The 23,467-nt window shown below is 36.9% G+C and overlaps 1 protein-coding gene across 3 annotated transcripts in view; it reads left to right on the top strand.

Moving 5' to 3' along the window:
* Window positions 1–23,467, top strand: part of MAP2K5 (mitogen-activated protein kinase kinase 5) — a 262,237-nt gene that overhangs the window by 69,422 nt on the left and 169,348 nt on the right. For all 3 annotated transcript variants that reach the window (XM_079913743.1, XM_079913742.1, XM_079913744.1), the window contains exons 9-11: window positions 10,597–10,636; window positions 22,169–22,237; window positions 22,330–22,411. In XM_079913743.1, coding sequence (XP_079769869.1) covers window positions 10,597–10,636; window positions 22,169–22,237; window positions 22,330–22,411 — 191 coding nt within the window. The remainder of the gene's footprint in view (window positions 1–10,596; window positions 10,637–22,168; window positions 22,238–22,329; window positions 22,412–23,467) is intronic.

The following is a 23,467-nucleotide window of genomic DNA, read 5'->3' as shown; positions in this document are numbered from 1 at the left end:
CTCTAGGTTATTTATTTTGTGAACAGGAGTCAGCTGGGCCGATTCATATTTTTTAGGTTCTCCTAGAATTTGAGATTCTAAGCATAAATAATTTCAGTAAACATTGTAAAATACAGATGCAGTTGATCTTATGCATGACATAAATTTGTGTGGGGATCCAGATGTTAGAATATGAACACAGGTTGCTTCTCCCTTATGTCCTGTGTGAATGTAGGACTTTTTTACATTTTGTTTTCAATTTTTTCTTTTCCTTACTCACTTTTAAAGATTCTTATAGGAATTCAGTTTATTTTTTGGACTGATCTATCTTTTAATAACTTCTCATTAGGGTTTAGATGAAGGTAGGGACACCTCTAGCCTTGTGTGTATTGTACTAGACCCATCTTTAAAATTTCAAATAGAAAATTGTAAGATTAATTGCATTTGTCCCCAGATATTGCTTTTGAAATCAGTCACATGTTCTTTGGGGCAAGGTACTGCACTTGGCAGTATGAGAGATGTTAACACCAACATTCAGGGCCTCAGGGGCACTGTTCTCTGGGTTCTGTTGCTGGCTTACTTTCTGTACCTTCTCGTCTCCTTTACTCGTTTCTTCTCATCTTCCTGACTTCTGGATTTGGAGTGGTTCGGGTTCAGTCCTCAGACCTCGTCTCTATTTAATTTAATTCCTAAGTGAGATTTTGTAGTTCCATGGCTTTGTATATCATCTATATGCTGATGAAGCCCAAAAGTATATCTCCAGTCCTGTCCTCTGTCCTGAACTTCCGACTCATATCTAATTACCAGTTGAATGTCTTTTAGGCATTTCACAGTTACCCAAACCTGAACTCTTGGTTTCCTCTGAAACCTGTTCCTTCTACAGTTTTTCTAATCTGTAAATGGAAACTCTGTTCTACAGGTTGCTCATGACAAAAACTTTCCAGTCATTCTTCTTCCTTCTTTTTCTCTCAGACCATCCATCGTATTGACCCACAAATCTTGTTGGCTTTTCCTTAAAACTATTTCAACAAGCTGACCACTTACCACTATATTCTAAGCCTCTGTTATCTCTTGCTAGGATTATTGCAGTAGCCTCCCAACTAGTTTCCTAGTTTCTGTCCTTGCTTTCCTACAAGGAGTTCTCTCCACCCGATAGCCAAGATGATCTTTCTAAAATATAAGCTCTCCCCCTGACCCTATGGCTTTTTGTATCATTCAAAATGATAGCCAAAGTCCTCACCATGGCCTCAGTGGTATTACACAGTCCGTCTTTCCATTACCTTTCTGACCTTGTCTCCCACAACTAGCCCTCTTGCTTATTCCACTTCCACGCACATATCAAACACACACTTGCACCTTAGAGCCTTTGAATTTAACATTTCCTCTGCCCGAAGTCCTCTTTTTCCAGCTATCTAAAGGGTATGTTCCTTTACTGCTCAAATATAACCTAATGAGAGGGGCATTCCCTAACTCCTCCCACTCATAGTATTAAAAAAAATGCCCCTAATCTTGATCACTCTATATCCCTACCTTTAGTCTTTTTTGTTGCACTTCTACCAACTGACATATTTTATATTTATTTGATTATTGTCATTCTTCCCCCATCAGAAAGTAAGCTTCAGGAAAGCAGGAACCTTGTCTGGTTTGTTCTCTATTCCAGCTGCAATACCCCCCATAGTGCTTGGCAGTTGGAGACATGCATTATTTATTAAATACATAAACTAAGAGGAGAGTATGTCATATACCATGGTAGAAGTTGGGGACACAGCAGTGAAGAGAATGAACCTTGACTTTGACCTTGAAACTTACTATAAAATAGGATAAGACACAGACCCTATATTAAGAATTTGCAATATAGTTTGGTAATTAGAGTTTACAGTATAGTTAAAGCACACACTAGTGACGTTACATAACAGTTTTAAAGAAAAATAATAACAGCAACATGTGACATATAAAGCATCAGAGTAGTTGCTGCCGATGGATAAATTCAGCCACAGAAACCACAGGGTAGGGAATATGGTAGGTGGAATTTTAATGCATTCTTGTTCTGAATTTCACCTTCAACATTCACAATATTCTGAAGTAAACTTATTTCAAATGTTTCCTTGTGTATACCCTGTCTATACTGGAAAGAACGCAAGCGTTGAAGTGAAATAGACCCGGATTTGAATCTGTATCTGCCATTCATGAATTCTTATTACCTTAATATCTCTGAGTCTGTTTCTATTATTATCTGTGAAATGTGGCTTATGTTACATACATCATACAGAGATTAGAATAATTCTGTGGACTCTCAGGAATTGTTAGTTCCTCTTGTTTCCTTTTTCCTTTCTCCTCTCTCCTGACTGCCCCATTTATTTATGAACTCCTAAATAATTGAGTATATACTGTGTGCTAAGTATTGTTCTAGATGCTTTATACACATTGTTGAATGAAGTGGGTGAGCTCTCTGCCCTCATGGAGCTTAAAAGTGCAGGATTATGTAGTCAAAGGCTAACTAGGTCAGATTCTTCTATTTCTGTTAATAAACACTATAATTCTCCTATGATCTTAGCTTGAAATTTTAGATTCAGCTTCCTAATCCCCATGTTTCCTAGATTATCTCTGGCCAAAACGTTTTGTATCTATTTCCCCTTTTCCATATCTGTGAATACTACGTAGGTTCATATCACCACCTCTTATGTAGACTAACAGCTTTCTAAGTGCCCCTTGCTCTCTCTGGTTTCTCCTCATTTCTAGTAGTATTGTGGTAATATGCAGCCAGAATTAGGATTTTGATCATATCACTTTTCTGTCCAAGAACCTTCAGTGGCATTTATTGGCCAGCAAATGGAGGACAGCAGACTTAAAACAATAGTAATGAAAGCTGAAAGACAATGGTATCCTCAAAAGATGAAAAGGAAATGATTGTCTCAATTAAACTATCATTCAAGAGTGAGGGCAAAATAAATACATCTTCAGAAGTTAATATAAAAGAATATATATGTGTGTCTATGTGTGTAGACAGGGAAAGAGAAAAAGGTAGTTTGATAGGGAAGGAGGGAGAGTTAGTTTGTAACTGAGGGAAATGCTTTAGGTAGAAAGAAACTGAATCCAATTGAATCCAGAAAGGAATAAAATGAAAGAAAGAATAGTGACTATTTAGGTAAATGTGACTACAAAACAACAGTTGTAGTGATTAGGGGCTTTAAAATGAAGTCAGGGCTTCCCTGATGGCGGAGTGGTTGAGAGTCCGCCTGCCGATGCAGGGGGCATGGGTTCGTGCCCCGGTCCGGGAAGATCCCACATGCCGCAGAGCGGATGGGCCCGTGAGCCATGGCCGCTGGGCCTGCGCATCCGGAGCCTGTGCTCCGCAACGGGAGAGGCCACAACAGTGAGAGGCCCGCGTACTGCCAAAAAAAATAAAATAAAATAAAAATGAAGTCAGTCAAACAAAAAGACTGGACAAAATAATACAAGACGAGAAGAGCTGATTGGACTTATAGCATTCTAAGATTTTTATATTGTTTGAGAGAAGAATAGGGATAGCAATTAACTTTATATTTTGTTAAGTCAGATATGATTTAAAAACGTTTGGGTAACAACTGAAAGATAATGAATGGAATGTATAACTTTGAAACAGGGGGAATAAAGGGATAATCCAATATAGTAGAGGGAGAGAGGTGTAAAATAAATGAATAAGGTGGTAGAAATAAATCTATATTAATAAGTATATTAAATATGTCAACTGATATTGCCAGTTAGTAGATTGGTCAAGTGAAACTTTAAAAAATACAGCCATCTACTATTTTTGACTATTTTAGAATGTATTCCTAAGACGTAAAGACAGAGAAAGGTTGAAAGGAAAAGGTTGGGGAAAAGATAGCAGGCAAAAACTAATCAGTAGAAAGCTATTGTGGTTATATTAACATAAGACAAAGCAGACTTTAAGGCAGAAAGTTTTGTGTTTTTTTGTTTTCTGGGGTTTTTTAAGGGATGAAGATAGAAAGGACTACTATATGATGATAGAAGAGAAAGACTGTGAATACATAATAGACCTAAGCTTGTATATAACTAATAACATAACCTTAAAATATGTAAAGCAAAAAACTTAGCAGAATTACAAAATTTGATAAATCCACAGTTATAGTGGTAGAATATGTCTCAGTAATCAACAGATCAATTTGACCAAAATTAAATAAAGATATAGAAGAGTTTAGCATCATAGTGAACAAATTGATCACATGATCATAGAGCACTCTTTATCAGTCATGTTGAAGATATGTATTATTTTCAGGTACAGAAAACCTAAAGAACTGATTATGTACTAGGGCACAAAGCAAGTCTCAATTAAATTTGTAACATACAGGTCACTTTTTCTGACTATACAGTTAGTTTAGAAATAAATAATAATGTTAACCCTCTCATTCATTTGGAAATTAAAATGCACACACCTGAATAATTTATTGGTCATGTAACACATCATAATGGGATAAAAATATTTACAACTGAACAGTAAAGAAATATCATATATGAAAACTCATGAGCTGCAGTCCAAGTCTTACTTAAAGGATAGTTTTTTGTATATATGTCAGAAAAAAACTGGATATAAATAGGTTTAACATCTAAATCAATAATTTTTTTTAAAGGGAAGGGGTTAAACCCAAAGAAAGTGGAAGGAAAGGAATACTAAAGAAAACAATTAATGAAATTAAAATTAAAGAAATATTAATAATTCAAGAAAACCAGCAGTGGGATTTTTGGAAAAATTGCTCAAGTATAACAGAGAGAAGACACAAATACTAAAAGTAGAATTTTAAAAGGGGACATAATTCTAGGCAGAGACTTTAAAAGTAAGAGGATATGGGCTTCCCTGGTGGCGCAGTGGTTGGGAGTCCGCCTGCCGATGCAGGGGACACGGGTTCGTGCCCCAGTCCGGGAAGATCCCACATGCCGTGGAGCGGCTGGGCCCGTGAGCCATGGCCGCTGAGCCCGCGCATCCGGAGCCTGTGCTCCGCAACGGGAGGGGCCACAAAAGTGAGAGGCCCGCGTACCGCAAAAAAAAAAAAAAAAAAAAAGATATAATGAATAACTTTACGACAATAAATTTGAAAACAGGAAATGACAATTTCCTAGAAAAACAAAACTGTCATTAAAAAAATAAAAAGACCTATAGCAGTTCAGGAAATTTATTCATTCTTTCCACAAATATTTATAAAATGTGCCCAGCACAGTGTTAGGCACTGGAGGTACAGTAGTGAACAACAACAAAAAATGTCCCTGTTTTCACAGTGCTTGCTTTCTGGTGGTATGAGACAAACAATAAATAAATTGTGTAGGGTGTTGATGAATTCTATAAAAATAAAGAAAGAGAAAATGGACTGTTTTATGTAAGATAGTCAAAGAAGTAACATTGAACCTGAAGGAAGTGAGAGAGCAAGCCAAGTGGATATTGGAGGAAGAGTGGTCCAGGCTAAGTGTAGGTGCAAAGGGCCTGAGGCAGAAAGATGTTTGGTGGAGCAGAGTGAGTATTGTGGATAAGGGAGATTGGCAGAAGCAGAAATTAGTGAGGTAATCAAGGGCCAGATCCTGAAATCCTTGTAAGGACTTTTGATTCAGCACTTAGAAATCTACCCATAAAATGGGGAGGATAATAACTTCTACTCATGTTGTATGTCAGTTATATCACAGTAAAGCTAGGGAAGAATACCTCCTGCTCCTACTCATAAGGTTATGGAATTAATTAATTAAATGCCTGTAGAATGTCTACATGCATTCAATTAATTAAATGCATTAATTAAATACATTTCTGCTTTATTCAAGAATTACATAAACTTTTTTCATCCAGAAGTAATAATCATTTATCAAACATCTATTAAGTTTGGAGTACCTATATCATGGGCCAGGACTTGTGCAAAGCATAAAGAATGCAAAGGTGATTAAGACGTGGTAGTGTCCCCGCCCAGTATGGAAGACAGACATATAAACAATTTTTCTGCAGTGTGCTGGGGGTTATAACAGAGATACTAAAGTCTGAAGGCTAGGAGAGGCCTCAAAATGTTATAGTCTATGAGGGTGTATATTAAAGGAAGTTGTGTGGATGTTTTAAGGTAGCTTATATTTTCCTATTAATCCAAGGAGAATAAAAAATTAGGCTTCTCATTTAGCAACAGTTACTGTCCAATGGTGTTTTCTGCTAAGATGCATACCTGGAATGTGGCACTTACCACACCTGAGTGTAATTAAGTTAACTAGTGGTCAAGAGATAAGCATGGTAAGAAATTTTAGAATTTGAATCATGGTATAGCCATAGCATTTCAGATGACTAATTCTTTGTTTTCAAAGTTGGTTCACCATGATGTAACACTACTTGCTTTTCTTAACAGTAAGTGCTATATTGCAGCTTTTTGCCAGTCTTCATTGTTAAAGTTTTATTAGCCTTCCTTTGTAGAGCACATAGCCTGAGTCTTAAAGCACAGAGATAACTCTTGCCTTTCAGCCTGTTTTAGTGGGTTTTTAAAAACCCAGCTACCCTGAAAACTTTCTAGCTAACATGTAATGCCCGCTTACTGCGTGCCAGGCCCTGTCCTATGTGCTTTCCTTATCTCACTGAACCTCACAAGTTTATAACGTAGGGACTGATTTCCCCTTTTCAGACTTGAGGCACTTGAGACAAGGTGAGGTTTAATAACAGGCCAGGTTCACATGAAGAAGTGTCAGAGCTAGCATCAGAACCCAGGCAGTGACTTAGAGGTTACAAACCTCACTCTTCTGCCTCCCCTGGTAGATTGGCAGTGATTGCAGAAGATTCCTTGCTTGGAAAGATTCAGTGTGATGGTCTTAGCCTGATTGAAATAGGTCAACACCTTTGTAAGTTTTGAATTATGAGTTCCCCTGTTCTAGAATGCAGTTAAGAACACTTAAACATTACCACATACTTTTTTAGGTCCTAGCATATATGTTCTGCCTCAGTTCCAGTCTTGTCGTTGCCATTGACTAACTGTGTAAGCTTGGACAAGTTTTTTAACCTGGCTTTTAGATGTTTCTACTGCAAAAGGAAGGAATTAGATAAGACAGTTCTTTATATTACCTATTTGCTCAATATATTATCTGAATTTGTACTCTACCAAAATTAAAGGTTGGTACCAACTTTTTTGTCCAGTTACATAGAACCTATGGTTCCAAGTAGAAAGTAAGGAAGTGTGGAAAGTATAGATGTTCTCTTTTACTGGTCTCCTTTTTATTTTAAAAACTCAAAAAGTTTATACCAGGCTACTTAGCTTTTACAATCCTAAAGTGTATATATATTGTGTGCTCAATTTTAAGGGCTGGGACTATTCCCAGAAGCCCTGTGCTGGTCACAAACAAAATGGAACGCTCAAGGACTCAGTGCTAAAAATAACTTATAAAAATACTCCCTCCATGCACTCACTGGAACAGGTAATTACTGTGGCAACAAACTAATTTGAAGTGTTAGCGGTTAATTAAAATAATGCAGAGGTGTATAGTTGTCTTTTGGTGTAACCAGAGCCTCCATTCAAACTTCATTAATCACTTTACAGTGTTGAGAAAGATCAAGACAATTGAGGTCAAGGCAATTGAGATGCAGTATCCACTGAAAATAAACAAATTCCTTTTCTCTGGGTAGAATGCCATTTGCAAAGTTAAGGGACACACTGGACTCATACCTGGCACTGCTTTTGTCATCCACTTCTCATTGATGATTAAGTGTTAAATTGGTACTCTCATTGCACTGTAAACCAAACCACACAGCACCTTTATTGCTCGAAATCGAACCCAAACTTCCACGGATGAATTATTAGCATGCATCATAATTAAATCATCAAGCCTCCGCTTTTAATTCATGTGGAAATAGGAGACCCTTCTTTTGGAAAAGAGATCGGCTTTCTTGACAAGCTAATTAAGTTGCCAAACTGTCCAGTATGGTATGTATACTGGATTATTTGCTAATCATTTCCCTATCGCTCCTGTTGGTCTAAAACATCCAGGTGTACTCATTGTCCAGTGTAACATCACTGTTCTTTTTACAACTTTTGAATCCTTGTGTGTGCATTCAACTATTTATCTTTACATTTCAGCCTTCAGTTAGTGATTCTAATATCTAGTATTTTATTTTATTTATTTTTTTATTTTTTTTGTGGTACGCGGGCCTCTCGTTGTGGCCTCTCCCGTTGCGGAGCACAGGCTCCAACGTGCAGGCTCAGTGGCCATGGCTCACGGGTCCAGCCGCTCCGCGGCATGTGGGATCCTCCCGGATCGGGGCACGAACCCGTGTCCCCTGCATCGGCAGGCAGACTCTCAACCACTGTACCACCAGGGGAGCCCTAATATCTAGTATTTTATAATGTTGAAATTGGAAGAGACCATGATAATTCAAGAGGAAAAATAATATGTCATTATTAAATGTTACATATTATATTACCTGGAATAAAGTTACTAAATTCCTTCAAGTCATACTTCAAATTGGCTTAGTCCAACAAACTTCTCTGTCTTGCACTGAGAAGAAACACAATGTAAGTTTTTATATATTAATTTATTACATGAGTTCAGATATATCATGAATCAAATCATGACATGTAGTTTCACATTTTAAAAGTCTGATGTTATAGGTAGTAAAGTAACTGGTAATTTGTTATAAAACCAGTATAATATAAGGGTTCCACTTTAAAAATGTGTATCACTTTATACAAAGTACAAAAATGTTTTAATAATTTAAGTTTTATAATTTAATAGTATTTATATATACTAGGGAGGTTGGTGTTTAGAGAAAGTCTTTAGACACTTATACAGATTAAAGTACTCTTTGGTAAAGTGAACAATTGCTGATTTTTATACGCTTACCTTTCCTTTAAATGAGATATATGTGAATTTCTCTACAATTAATTGATAAAATAAAGGCTAAGTGTACCTTCCATAATTGGCTTAACGTTTGTCCACTCAAGTAGGAGAAACAGAATGAATTTTTTATAACAGTCTTATGTATGGATATATACATTAATGTTGATATATATGTTTTTTCTTAGTCATGCCTGATTTTATAACATTTTATATGTGAAAAGTTACAAATACTTGTAGGTTCTTAATAACTGAACGATTTCTTTAAGTCAGTCACTTTAAAAACACTTGTCAGTGATTGCACAACTCTGTAAATTTTCTAAAAATCTTGAATTGTACACTTAAAACAAGTGAATTTTACCATATATAATTATACCTCAATAAAGGTGTTAAAAATGAATATTTATGCCAAAACAACAGAAAATGATGTTTTCATTTTGATAATAGTAAAATATATGTTTTGTTTTTGTTTTATGAAATAAGCAATTTTTGTAACTGTGTGTGGTGATGGGTGTTAACTAGACTTACTGTGGTGATCATTTCATAGTATATTCAAATATTGAATCATTATGTTGTACACCTGAAACTAATATAATATTACATGTCAATTATATCTCAATTAAAAAATAAAAGGAATGAACAATGTTTACTACTAGGTCATTACCCAGTAAAAATTGGGAGCCTGGTAAATTTATTTAGCAACTTGGTATGTAAGGATGGGGAATTCCTGAGAAGCTAAATTCCATTCCCTCACATCTTCCTTACCCCACTTACATCTTAACACTAACTGGGTGAGGGGAAGATCAATTGGATCTTGGCTAATATGTAAAATCTTCTCTGGAGCAAGATTTTAGTTCTTCCAAACTAATTTGTTTCTTTATACCTATATGGACTTGTAATAACAGTGCTTGTTTATGTTATTTGGTTTGTTTTGAAATTTTTATATAAAGCAAATTGTTTTTGAATAGTTGGTCAGAATGTGCATTCCTTCCAGTGCGTGCATACACATTTCATTTCAATACAAAAGGTCTTGATGAGATGTAATGGTATTTTATTTCTGCAAACATTCTCTTACTGTTTTTCATAAATGAATGTATTCATATTGTTTGATTTAAATTGTAATTATTTCACTGTATCTGATCATTTGAGCTTGCCTCTGTTCTGTAGCTTTTTAAAAAAATATTGAGAAATGCCAGCTTTAGGAAAAGATGAACCTCATACTTGAGCCTTGTAACTCTGTGACTTTGTACATGAATTTATATCTTAAGCCATGTGTTTTGAGATTATTTTGATGAAATGTAGGGATGTAGTTTATCTGTATATATAACTGAGATAAAAGGGAAACCTCCCATTTTATGTGGCTCTGTACCATGCTTAGCAGAGAGCTGTAGAAGACACACAGACACACACACACAGTGACAGTATGTTGTAAGGGATCTGAAGCCAGAAGACTTGGGTTTAATGTCTAGTTCTGCCTCTTACTGACTCGTGCCATTGGGTAAACTGCTTAACTTCTCTATGCTTCAGAGTTCTGGGCTCTAAAAAGTGTATAATTATACCAGCATTACCTCAGAGGGTTATTTTAAGGTACTACATAGTGAATCACTGTGTAAACCATTAAGCTCAATAGAAAATGTAAATTACTGCTGTTATTAGTGTTCTTTGAAAGTGTCATATATCCCCTTGCTGAGGATGTATTCAGATATACATTTATGTCCTTAACCACTTGGTAGGTTGTTTAGTGATCCCAAGTGATTTTATTATTTTTTTATCTTTCCGTAGAGCATATCATGTTCCAAGTGGGAAAATATTAGCTGTAAAGGTAAGTGCTGGATAAGTTTTATGAAATTCATGAAATTTTTGATGCTCTCCCTGCCCCCAAGCCCCCTTAGCTTGAGTCACAGGTATTGTCAAGAAATGAAGTGCTTTAAGGTCTGGGTGGTGGGTGGTGGGTGATGGAAGCTCTGGCCCTGTTGTGACATTCACGTCTTTTAAGTGCCTCCGAATGCTCAGTTGTAAGCTCCTCGAATTGTGATTCATCATCGTCACCTACACTTCTTTCTGTGTTCCCGGCTCAGTGGCATCACTGTCGTCCTCATCTTACAGTTCAAAAACTTAGTAGTTATTCACTCTTTTCTTTCCTTCATCTGCCACATCCTGTAAGTCACCACATCCTGTCAGAAATTTCCCCTGAAATGGGTCCACGTGTCACTTTCTTTCTATTCTCATTGCTTTGGCCTTGTATCAGGCCCACATACCTCCTACCTGGACTTTTATAATAATTTCCTCACTGTACCTTTCACTCTGCCACTGGAGTTGAGAAGTTGAATCCCCGATCTGACACCCCTCTTAGCACCCCTCTTCCCCCAGCCCCAATAGTGTACAACATAAAGCCTATGATGTCTGCCTCGCTTCTTTACATCTTTATGGCATCCTGAGATACCCTAACACCACAGCCCGAATGGAGTGAAGCTGCGCGTAACTCAGGGATCTTCTAGGCAACTACCTTAGATGCTCCTTACTTGTTTCCATTGTGTTCATGGTCACACCCCATCCCTGCCGTACTTCAGGATCCCAGTCCTGCCCGTGCTACTTTGGATTTAATCTCTGGCATTGGCTGCTGGTGCTTGATTTTCCCATCATTTTATCTCAGATTTCCCTAATGGAGTCTCTTGAATTGCACCCCTGACTGAAACCTTTATTACCTCAAATTAACTCCATAGAACTCCGCTTCCAAACTGGGCTCTTAGCTAACAAACTGGTCAGGCCTGCTTTGTTCCTTACTCCCCTGCAAATTGGTTAGGCACTCTACAGATAGGCCCCTGCCTACCTTTACAGCCACATCCTCTCCTTTACCTGCATGGTGCTTTCTGTTATGCCCATTATCTTCTGTCTCTGGGCCCTTAATAATGAAAGCTTTTATTTCTTGAATGACTACTATATGCCAGATATTGTGCTAGACTCTATATTGCTATTATCTTTAATCCTTAAAACTATAAAGTAAGCCTATTATTTTAGATTTGAGGACACTGAGACTCAGAAAACTGAATTGTCCAAGGTCACACAGATGGAAGAGCCAAGGCCAAGATTTAAAACAAAATCCATCAGCCTCCAAAGCACATATCTTCTGCTATACCCTGTAGCTTTTATATAAGTTATTACCATTGCCCATCCCTTTGATTTCCATCTATCCTTTCAAGGTCCATCTCCTCCAAAATTCCTTCTTAGCTAACCATAGTGAGAATTCAGTCTCTTTCCCCAATACTTGCATAGTATATATTTCTGTATCTTTTTATCTTATCTAGGAAACTAAGAATCAGAACACTTAAATTGCAATTGGTTGTACCTTTTAGTAAAGTTAAACCAAAACTGAGACTCAGCTCTTCCATACCACACTTAATACAGCACCTAGAATGTGTTACGTGTATTATCAAGTCTAGTTTTAACAACTCAAATAGCTTTTGGTGAGACACTACCACAGAGCTCCTTCTTGGGATATTTTCTTTGATATTCCAGCCAAACTAGGTTTACAGAATTGTAGAACTGAAAGAGACCTTAGAGATCATCTGTCATGGCCCACATTTTAAAGAGGAGGACCCTGGAGTCCAGACAGTTTCCAGGGTAGGTACTGTAGAGGCCAGGTTCCACCTCAGTCTTCCCCTGAGTTCACTGAGTACAGCTCTGTGGTACCAGCTCGTCATTGGGTTGTTCTTTCTGTACCTTCTGAGCTCCCTCTTCATTCAGAGGACACCTCCACCAACTCCAACACTGTTTTCCTTTTTATCTAGTTATCTGTTTGTTCCTCCGATGTCAAAACTTTTAGATTGTTGTCAGTGGTGTATTTAAAGACAGTCAACTTTAGGTTATTTATTCCAGGAGAGGGGAGCACTGCTATAAATCACCCCCCAAAACTTAACTATTTGGCCTTGCAAGTGCATTATAATTTTTCATAATTTCATACATTTTGAATTATGTTTAACCTAGGCTGATATTAAAATTCTTCTGCATGATTATTTAGTTGGGTGTGGCTAACAGTTGTTTCTGGAAAGGATTAAATGCAATTTTAAAGAAAGGACACATTTTAAAAAGAGCAGTTAAAGTAGAGACTTTCAATAAATGAAAACAGTAGGGCTTTACAAATATACTATTCACTAGACCTGACCATAAAACTGAGCTACAGAGCAGGGACTGTATTGTATTGTATCCCTCAATTCTATAAAATCACATACTAGATGCTCAAACTGAGTTGAATGAATGAATGATTTGAGTAGATATGATTATTGTGTTTAAACTTTTTGTTTAGCCCTGAGCTTCTTGGCAGTGAAGGCAAAAACAATTTTTGCTTATATAATAGTCATATTCTAAGAGAAAGAAATGTATCATTTCTTTAAAACAGGCAGAGTTTTTTATTAAATCTTAGGAGTGTTATTTAGTTTCCAAATATTTGGGGATTTTTCCAGATATCTTTCTGTTACTGATTTCTAATTTAAATCCATTGTGGTCCAGGAACATACTTTGTATAACTGGAATTATTTTAAGTTTATTGATGTTTAATTTTTGGCCCAGAATATGACTTATCTTGGTAAGTCTTCTCTGTGCACATGAAAAGAATGTATAGTCTGTTGTATAGGATGTAGGATAAATGTCAATTAGATTAAGTTGGCTGTTAGTGTTGTTCCAAATTTCTGTATCTTTACTGATTTTTTATCTACTTGTCCTATCAACAAGAAAGAAGGGTGTTGAAATCTGCAGGAACAATTGTGTATTTGTCTGTTTTTTCTTGAAATTCTATCATTTTTTACTTCATATTTTTTGAAGATCTGTTAGGTTATTTAGGATTGTTATGTCCTCTTGATGAACTGGCCCCTTTATCATTATGAAGTGATCTTCTTTATCCATGGTAATATTCTTTGCTCTGAAATCAACATCGTCTGATGTTAATATAGCTACTCCAGCTTTACTTTGACTAGTGTTAGCATGATACAGCCTTTTACTTCTAACCTGTCGTATCTTTATATTTGGGATGGATTTATTGTAGGCAGCATATAGTTGGGTCTTGTATTTTAATCCAGTCTGATAATCTCTGTTTTTTAATTGAGATACTTAGATCATTTACATCTCATATGATTATTGATATGGTTGGATTTAAGTATATCAGTTTGCTCTTTGTTTTCTATTTATTCTGTCTGTATGTTTTTTTAAGCAGGTGCTTTAGAGTTTATAGTATACATCTTTAATTTATCATAGTCTACCTTCAAGTGATTTTAATTTATTTTTTATGTATATATTTTTGGCTGTGTTGGGTCTTCGTTGCTGCATGTGGGCTTTCTCTAGTTGCAGTGAGCGGGGCTACTCTTCATTGCCGTGTACAGGCTTCTCATTACGGTGGTTTCTCTTGTTGCGGAGCACGGGCTCTAGGCACATGGGCTTCAGTAGTTGTGGCACGTGGGCTCAGTAGTTGTGGCGCACAGGCTTAGTTGCTCCGCGACGTGTGGGATCTTCCCGGACCAGGGCTCGAACCCATGTCCCCTGCATTGGCAGGCAGATTCTTAACCACTGTGCCACCAGAGAAGCCCTACCTTCAAGTAATATTGTGCCACTTTACCTATAGTGTGAGAACTTTACAACGGTATACTTTCATTTCCCTTATCGTCACCTTGGTTATCGTACATTTTACTTACTCATGTTATAAACTCCAGAATACATTGTTACTGTTTTTGCTTTAGACAGTTGTCTTTTAAAGGCATTTTAAATGTAAGAAAATATTTATATTTATTCACATTTTTTCAGTGCTCTTTATTCTCTTGTGTCGATCCAGATTTCTGTCTGGTATCATTTTCCTTCTGTCTGCAGGACTCCCATCTTTTACATTTCTTATAGTGCATGAGTGTCCTGGCAATGAATACTTTCAGCTTTTGCATGTCTTGAAAAGTGTATATTTTGACTTTAAATTTTGGAAGACATTTTTGCCAGATATAGAATTCTAGGTTAATCGTCCTTTTCTTTCAGTAGTTTAAAGATTTTGTTTCACTGTTTTCTGCATTGCATTCATTCTTACTGTCATTTAAAATCTTTATTCCTCTGTACATTAGAACTGACGTCTTTTCTGACTGCTTTTCTCTTTTTTAAAAATCTTTATTGGAGTATAATTGCTTTACAATGGTGTGTTAGTTTCTGCTTTATAACAAAGTGAATCAGCTATACATATACATATATTCCCATATCTCCTCCCTCTTGTGTCTGCCTCCCCCCCCATCCCACCCCTCTAGGCGGTCACAAAGCACCGAGCTGCTCTCCCTGTGCTTTGCAGCTGCTTCCCACTAGCTAGCTATTTTACATTTGGTAGTGTGTATAAGTCTGCTTTTAAGATTTTTTTATCACTAGTCTTATGCAATTTGATTATGGTGAGATTTTATGTAATTCTCCTCATGATTCCTGTACTTAGGATTTGTTGAGATAGAAATTTGTGGATTTTTAGTTTTCATTAAATTTGGAGAAATTTTAGCCATTATTTCTTCAAGTATCTCCCCCCCACACACATTTGGGAACTTAAATTGCATTTATATTAGGTCACTTGAAGTTGTCCCACAGCAAAATGATACTCTGTTGTTTGTTTATTCTAGGCTTTTTTTCTCTCTAACGTTTCACTTTTGAATAGTTTCTGTCGTCAAATGTTCAGGTTTTTGTCCTTTCATCTGCATTGTCTATTCTGTTATTAATTTTGTTCCGTATATTTTTCATTTCAGACGTTGTACTGTTTATCCCTGGAAGTTTACATGGGTCTTTTTTACATCTTCCATGTCTCTACTTAACATGCTCCATCTTTCTTCTACCTTCTTGCATATGTGGAATATAGTTATGATAACTGAATTAATGGTCTTGCCTATTAATTCTATGAGAAGTGTCATTTGGGGGTCAGTTTTGTCTGATTGCTTTTTCTCCCCATTTGGGGTTGTATTTTTTAATACCTTATAATTTTTTACTGGATGCCAGTCGTATGGCATAGGCTCATTCCTGTAAATATTCTTGAGCTTTATTCTGAGGTGCTGTTTAGTGAATCTGAAACAGTTTGATCCTTTCAGGACTTGCTTTTAAGCTTTATGAGATGGGACCATCCCAGTGGTTAGTCCAGAGCTAATTTTCCCCAGTCAGCTGAAGCAGTCATCTTCTGAATACTTTACCCCAATGCCTTGGCAAATACAGGTTTTCCATCCTGGCTGGTGGGAACACAAACTCTGCCTAGTGTGAGGTTTGGAGATTGTTTCTTCTGGTTCTTTCTGGGGGTTCTTTCCCTGGCCTCAGGTAGTTTCCTGACATCCGCGTGCTAGTTGTTACTCAGCTGAAGACTTCAGGGGCCCTCTGCAGCTCTCTGGAGCTGTCTCCTTTTGCTCTTCTGCCAGTGAACTCTAGCTGCCTTGGCCTCCTCGGACTCCTAGTTCTCTCAGCTTAGAGAGGTGGCTGAGCTCCCCCTGGGTCCCATGCAGGGGCGGGACCTGGAAACTCTTGTCTAGTTAGTAAGCTGAACAGTCATAGGACTCATCTTATTCCATCTCTTAGGGATCACTGTCCTATTTTAGCTGATATCTAATGTCTAGAAGCCTGTTGATTTTTCTGGGGTCTTTTTTTGTTGTTGTTGTTATTTAATTTTTAGTATCTCTTCCTCTCTTGGCACCATGAAAATCCAGATGCTTGTTTTTGTCTCTTGTCAGACATGTTGACCAGCTTTTAAATTATTCTCTCAAAAATACAAGCTCCCATTTATTGATCATTTGTACTGTGCTAAGCACTCTACATACGTTTTCCTCATTTAACGTTCACAGTGACCTTTTGCAGTTACTACCATTATGGATCCTCATTTTACAGACGCAGAAGCTGAGGCACAGAATAGTTAAGTAGCTTAGTCCCACAGCTAATATGTAATGGAACCAGGCTTTGAACTCAGGGAAGTCTTGCCTCAAGTCTATGCTCTGTACTATATTTCTGCTCAGTACCCTTGGATTTGGCTTCTTAAAACATAATTCTAGTCACATCTCTTCCCTTCTCAAAAGTCTTCAAAGGCTCTATATTACTTCCCAAGTAAAAGCTCTGTGGAATGGAACTCAAGATCTTCCACAGTAGGTCATCAGCCTACTTTTAAAGCATTATCTCATGTGTCTGAATCCTGTGCTGCTTTTAAGTTGAACTCATTGCCTTATCTGAACCCAAGTAGTGTCTCACTGCAACACTTTTACTCATGTATTTCTTTCTAATTAGAATGCCTTCACCCATGTCTCCACTTATCAAAATACTTAACACCCTTCAAGGGTCAGCTCCAAAGCTTGCTCTTCCATTGAACTTATTTGAATAAATCCTGTCACATCTGGTATATCTATCACTCATTCACCTTCTCCCTTGAACCTCCCTAGAATTCTCTGTATGTCTCTTACGGGTGTTATCACATAGTGCCTTGTATTTTGCTATTAGTATACATGTACATTTCCCCTATTACACTGAAATCTCTTTGTAAGTGGGGAACAGATCTTATTTAGCTTCTTGTCTGACTCATTGATTCATGTAGAACCTTGCATACAGGGCCTAGTACAGAGCACTGAACATCTTGTAATGATTAGATGTTCAACACATAATTAGTTGAATGACTAACTAAATAAATTTTATTCTGTCATTTGTTCTTTAATTCATTCATTCATCTTTTGAAGTAACATCCTGAAAGTAGGTTCAGCTCACATACAAAATATCCCATAGTGTTCTTTGTATGGACCATTGCTCTCACCCAGAGTATTTCTTAGCTTTTTTTTTATATTAAAGGGTGAAATGAAAGGTTAAGAGTTAGAAGTGCATTTGGTCCTTTCCTGACCCTCTCCTGACTTTTGTGTGACTTCAAGCATGTCACTTGAACCTCTCAGTGACCTCAGCTGTGAAACGGGGCTGCCTGGTGTCACAAAGGGATTGCGAAGAGCAGCAAATCACAGTCCTTGTCTAAACAGAATCACCTGCAGGGCTCTGATGCCTGCATAGAATGATGAGGGAAATTTAATTTTCCAAGTCAAATGGTCATTTGGACCCATAGTTTGAATGTCTGTGGGAGCAATTAGATGAGAATCCTTGAAAATCTGTTACTTTTCTCTTCCTACTCAAAATATTTCTAATTTTTGTACTTGTAAATGTTCTTATTTTCTAGACTTTTTTGTCTAAAGAATATTGCAATGTCTAAGCGTATTGGTGTTTACCTCTTTAGACTTCAAAGGCGAGAAAATATTTCAGATATTATAAAAAGAAAGTTGAATTTTGGGAAGAATAGAAGTATTTTGAATTTTTATTTTATATCACTGAGTTTAGAAAACAATTTGCCTCAAAATGATACTAATGCTAGTTCAAAGATAACTATTCGATGACTGTATATGAATATGTGTTTCTAACTAGCTTTTGGTGGGCGGCGGGGGAGGAATGTAGTTAAGCAAGACGATTGCAAACACGTAGAGCAGAAAACAAATAAAAATACTGTTAGCCATCTTGCAAACAGAACCTTTTTATACCGTTAATGTAGTCTATAAAATCTTTGAAAGAGTAGAGCTTAATAGATTCCCCAGTACTGTAAATATTCTAATTGGGAAAAATCCATGTTCCAGGAAATTTAGCCTTGTATGTAGCATGTGCTGATTATCATTCTTTGACTGCTTTGGGTTTCTGCTGCTTTTAAACTAGCATTTAAATGGACCATTTGATTAATCATTTGTATACTGACTGTAATCCTCCCAAATTTCCTTTCTGAGTTGTACATACTGTAAAAGACAATTATGTCGCCACAGATTAAATAAGCGAATTAAAACAGAATAGCGGCTTAATTTGACCTGTGATTTTGCTCTCCTTCCCTTTAGTGGAGCGTGTGCCACTCCAGCAAATAAATGAAGTCATCCATGACAGCTTGTGATGAATTGCCGTATTTATACTGTATATTTTAATAGCCTCACACTAATTTAAATTGAGCACAGAGTAAATTATAATTCAGTCACTTGACTGCTTATATTTAACTTGACAACTCATCCTTATTTGTCCTGGAGGTGTAGTGGAGAGCAGCGGAAATGCACTCAGGTATTTCAGTTTCTCACTTAACCCTTTCTCCAGGAAGTGCTTCATGTTGAAATTCTTTCCAGTTTGAAAAATTTAGCTCTTCCTAAGGAGAAAAAAAATAATCATGAAGACTTAAGGAATTCATGCTTTCCTTGTTCTTCAGAAAAAAATATTAGTATTCGCCATGCTTTTTTTCCAATTTTTCCATTTTAGGGTAGATTTTACTTGCCCTCTCAAGTTCCCAGAAATTACATTTTCATTTTTTTTACCATTATGGAATCTCCACTATTCTGGACTATAGCAAATTCCAAGAATGATCAAGACCTATTAGGGTGCAGTGGATTGGTCCCACAAATACGGTGTTACTTGCTACATGTTAGGCCAGTGTGGCAATTTTATTTATTTTGGTGTTTATGTCTTTGGTTTTAAATTCAGTTATAGAAATCAGGCAATTCATTTCCTTCCTGTCTAGAAATAGCTTGTTATTTGTAGGATTATGTTTGTAAGGAGTACTTTAATTAAGTCCCACATCACTTAATGGGCACCACTTGAGTAAGACCCTGGGCTGGGTGCTGGATATGGGGGGAGGGGACCAGAGAAAAATGCACAAGACAGTCGTTGCCGTTGCCGTTCAGGGGCTTACAACCACTCTGTACTCTCTAGGCTTCTGTTTTTAGGAGATGAGGTATTAATGCTAAAGGCAGCTTGTGATAAGGAAAAAGATAAAGGATCTGATGGAGGGCTTTAGGGCTGGCTTTGTGGAGGTATTGGTGGCATTCAAGCTGTATCTAAAGGATAGGAAAGGTTTTATGGCCAGTGACTATGGAATGGAGCAAGGAAGCACACCTCAAGTGGAGGGAACAGCATGGGGTAAAGCACAGGATATGTGTGTGGACTGGTAGAAATCATCTGGTTTTACACGTAGATTGGGTTTGTGGTAAGGAGTAGTGGGAGAAGGAGCTAGAATAACGAGTTGGAGGTAGACTGTGGAAGAATTCCTTGACTATCATGCTAGAATTTTAACTTTATTTGAGGCCATAGGAGCCCAGTTAAGGTTCTCTGTGAAGAGAATATTTTCATAGCTGGTAGTTTTGGGTTAATAACAAGGTTTTGATTAGCCTTGTGGCATCATGTTGTTTCTTGATTGGGGGCCTGGAGGTGCAGTATATCTTAGTAGTCATACGAAACACTGAATAAACGACATTTTTGAAACATTAAATAAGGGATTCTCAACCTTACTAGGGGTTACAAATTATCTGGGAAATTTTTTTAAAATGCAGAGATGTGGGCCCAACCCTAGAGATTCTGATTCCCTTATTCTGGAGTAAGCCCTGTGCATCAGGATTTGTTAGAAGTGTCCCTATATATTTATATAAACACCTAGATATATAGGTAATTATAATGTGAGGCCAAGGTTGAGAACCACTGCTTTAAGGTAAATAATACCTTACTCCTTTTAGCAGAGTTTTTCAGGTTGAAAGAGTCCCTGTACTTGACATAGTAGGATGAATAGCTCTAATATTTTATGGCATAGAATTCAAACAACACTAGATGAATTAATTTTGTTGCTAAATTTTATACAGGAACAAAAATGTAAGTGAATATTGTGGCAAATGACTATTGATTGGGAGAAATGTTTAAATGCTTCTTGGCAGTTTTGCATTACACTTACAGTCTAGTTTTAGTGAGAGCTTTTATAAATAACCCTAAAGCAAACTCTTGATAGAAACTGCTATGCCTTTTTGTACTCATTTTACCCTCCCCCCAACGGATGTCAGGACTATAAAATCTGTGTTTTAGAGATTATCCTTTTATTTCCTTGCTCTAACAGCAGTTTGCAATTCAAAATTTATGTTTTTTCCTCCAGTATTGATTATATATATGTGTGTGTGTGTGTGTGTGTGTATACACACACACACACACACACATATATTCTGCCATTGTAATACAAAATGTGGTTCAGTGTTGGATGGTGTTTAATTAGACTATCATTGGTAATCCTGAATGTTAAGTTTTTATCTAGAAATGTCTAGAGTCAGAAACTCTGCCACAAATCTTAGAAATTATCTTCCAGTTATTTTATTATCATCACTGTCTGTTTTAAGTAAAAAACAATTTCCCTTGAATTGGCTTCACAGGAAATGCTAAGTAAAATTTGAATGGTTGATGGTCTTCTTTCTTAAAAAAATAAGTGTTTGAAATAAACTAGAATTTGTTCTAGGTAAGTTTATAAATATACTATTGTACGTTTCTATGTTATGAATTTGACTCAGTGGTTGATATTTTAAGGAAAACCATAAAGCCTCAGGGCATACTGGAAAGTGCATGGTCCTTGGAATCAGGGAGGGGCCCTGACATTGCTGGGCCTCATGACTCCTCAGAACCTTGGTTTCTTCCTCTAAAAGAAGGGAATTAGGGACTTCCCTGGTGGCTCAGTGGTTAAGAATCCACCTGCCAATGCAGGGGACATGGTTTCGAGCCCTGGTCCGGGAAGATCCCACATGCCCATGTGCCACAACTACTGAGCCCACATGCTGCAACTGCTGAAGCCTGCTTGCCTAGAGCCCGTGCTCCGCAACAAGAGAAACCACCGCAATGAGAAGCGCATGCACTGCAATGAAGAGTAGCCCCCGCTCACCACAACTAGAGAGAGCCCGCGCACAGCAACGAAGACCCAACGCAGCCAAAATGAATTAATTTTTTAAAAAGAAGGGAATTAGGTAAAATCATTTCTGAGGTTCCTTCAAGCTCCAATATTTTATAACAGTTTTGGCAAAGAAAGATTACCCACCTGGAAGAATATAAAAACCTGACATATTTTTAAAACTCCTTATTTCTCTCATAACTAAAAATCTACTTAAAATGTTATTTTTACTCATTATTCTCTCTGCTTTTGCCCAGTGTCTGAATTACAAGACAATTATTTTTTTTAATGGTTTCAAGGTCATTACGATCTTCCTCTTCTCAAAATAACCAATGTGACCAAAATAGGGTGTATAAATTAAGGGTGTTATAACTTAACTGACTTTTAAAGCTGTTAATACTGACCTTTGAGACCTGGCTTTTTCTTTGATCCCATCAATCACTTGTATACCACCTCCCCCAATACAAAGTGTTAGACAGATGTGGACACAGTTTGTATTACTGGAGGTTGTGGTGGGGAGGAGAGAGGTGGAATGAATAGAGGAAACACCATATTTTTTGTTTTTATATTTCATAATGAATATGACTATATTTAATTTAAAGGTGAATAAATGTGTAAATGTTGATTCCTTTATATATTTAGGTCATACTACTAGATATTACACTGGAACTTCAGAAGCAAATTATGTCTGAATTGGAAATTCTTTATAAGGTAATTTTTTTCTTGGTCATTTTTCCTTATAAAGTATGCCTGTGGTATTGGCTTGCAGGCTATTAACTACTTTTGTCTTATTTTTGTTACAGTGTGATTCATCATATATCATAGGGTTTTATGGTGCATTTTTTGTGGAAAACAGAATTTCAATATGTACAGAATTCATGGATGGTGAGTCTTCCCTTTTATAATACTTTAAAAGTGATTTTGGGAGTAGAGTGCTTTAAAACCTGGTTTTGATATAGGTATCAAGTAAAATTAAAAGTAATGAAAATATACTAATAATTACCTCCTTTATGCTCTAAAACATCTTAGTGTTAAGGGTTCCTGTTGTTAAATATTTATAGCCGAGCCATAATTTCAAGAATGTAATTTCATTTACTTTTACTGAAAATTTAAATAGATTAAATACTAGTCTAATCAGTGGTGTGATACTTGATTCTTCCATACAATCTGTCTTCACTTGCAAAACAATTGCTCTGTTCTTTTAATGTTTCAATAGCCAAAACAGATTTTCTTTTAAAGAAATCTGTTAATGCAATGTCCTGTGTCTTAGAAAGAAATCGGATCTTAATTGCAAGATAAGAAATTGTTTTCCAACACAGCTGTTTAGCCAAGATTTGTTTAGTTTTCTTTGGACTCTAGCCCTTTCCTTCCTTCCTTTATTTTTATTCATTTCTATTTTGATAAATCTTTTTTGTTCTGAATATTTTGGCAAAATGCAAATTTCTTGGTACCCTATCAGTAAAATGATGTCATCATTGTTATTGTTTACCTATTTGAAATCAAAGCAGTCTTTAAATTTCACATATTCAATTTTTTAATGTCTAGCTCATTAAAACTCAACATTTGGGAGTTCCCTAGTGGTTCAGTGGTTAGGACTCAGTGCTTTCATTGCCGTGGCCCAGGTTCAATCCCTGGTTGGGGAACTAAGATCCTGCAAGCCGAGCGGTACGGCCAAAAAAAAAACCCTCAACATTTAAAAAATATACTTAGTTCATTTGGGGGATTCTCAGTATATTAATAATACAATTAGTTCATTCCCCACAAAACTTTGTTTTTTTTTGGCTGTGCGTGGGCTGTCTCTAGTTGCAGTGAGCAGGGGCTACTCTTCATTGCAGTGCGTGGGCTTCTCATTGCAGTGGCTTCTCTTGTTGCGGAGCACGGGCTCTAGGCTCGTGGGCTTCAGTAGTTGTGGCACACGGGCTTAGTTGCTCCGCAGAATGT

The sequence above is a fragment of the Stenella coeruleoalba genome, assembly GCF_951394435.1.
Source record: "Stenella coeruleoalba genome assembly, chromosome: 2".
NCBI classification, from domain to species: domain Eukaryota; kingdom Metazoa; phylum Chordata; class Mammalia; order Artiodactyla; family Delphinidae; genus Stenella; species Stenella coeruleoalba.
The sequence above is the reverse complement of the archived record's forward strand: the minus strand, read 5'-3'. Positions and strand labels throughout refer to the sequence as shown.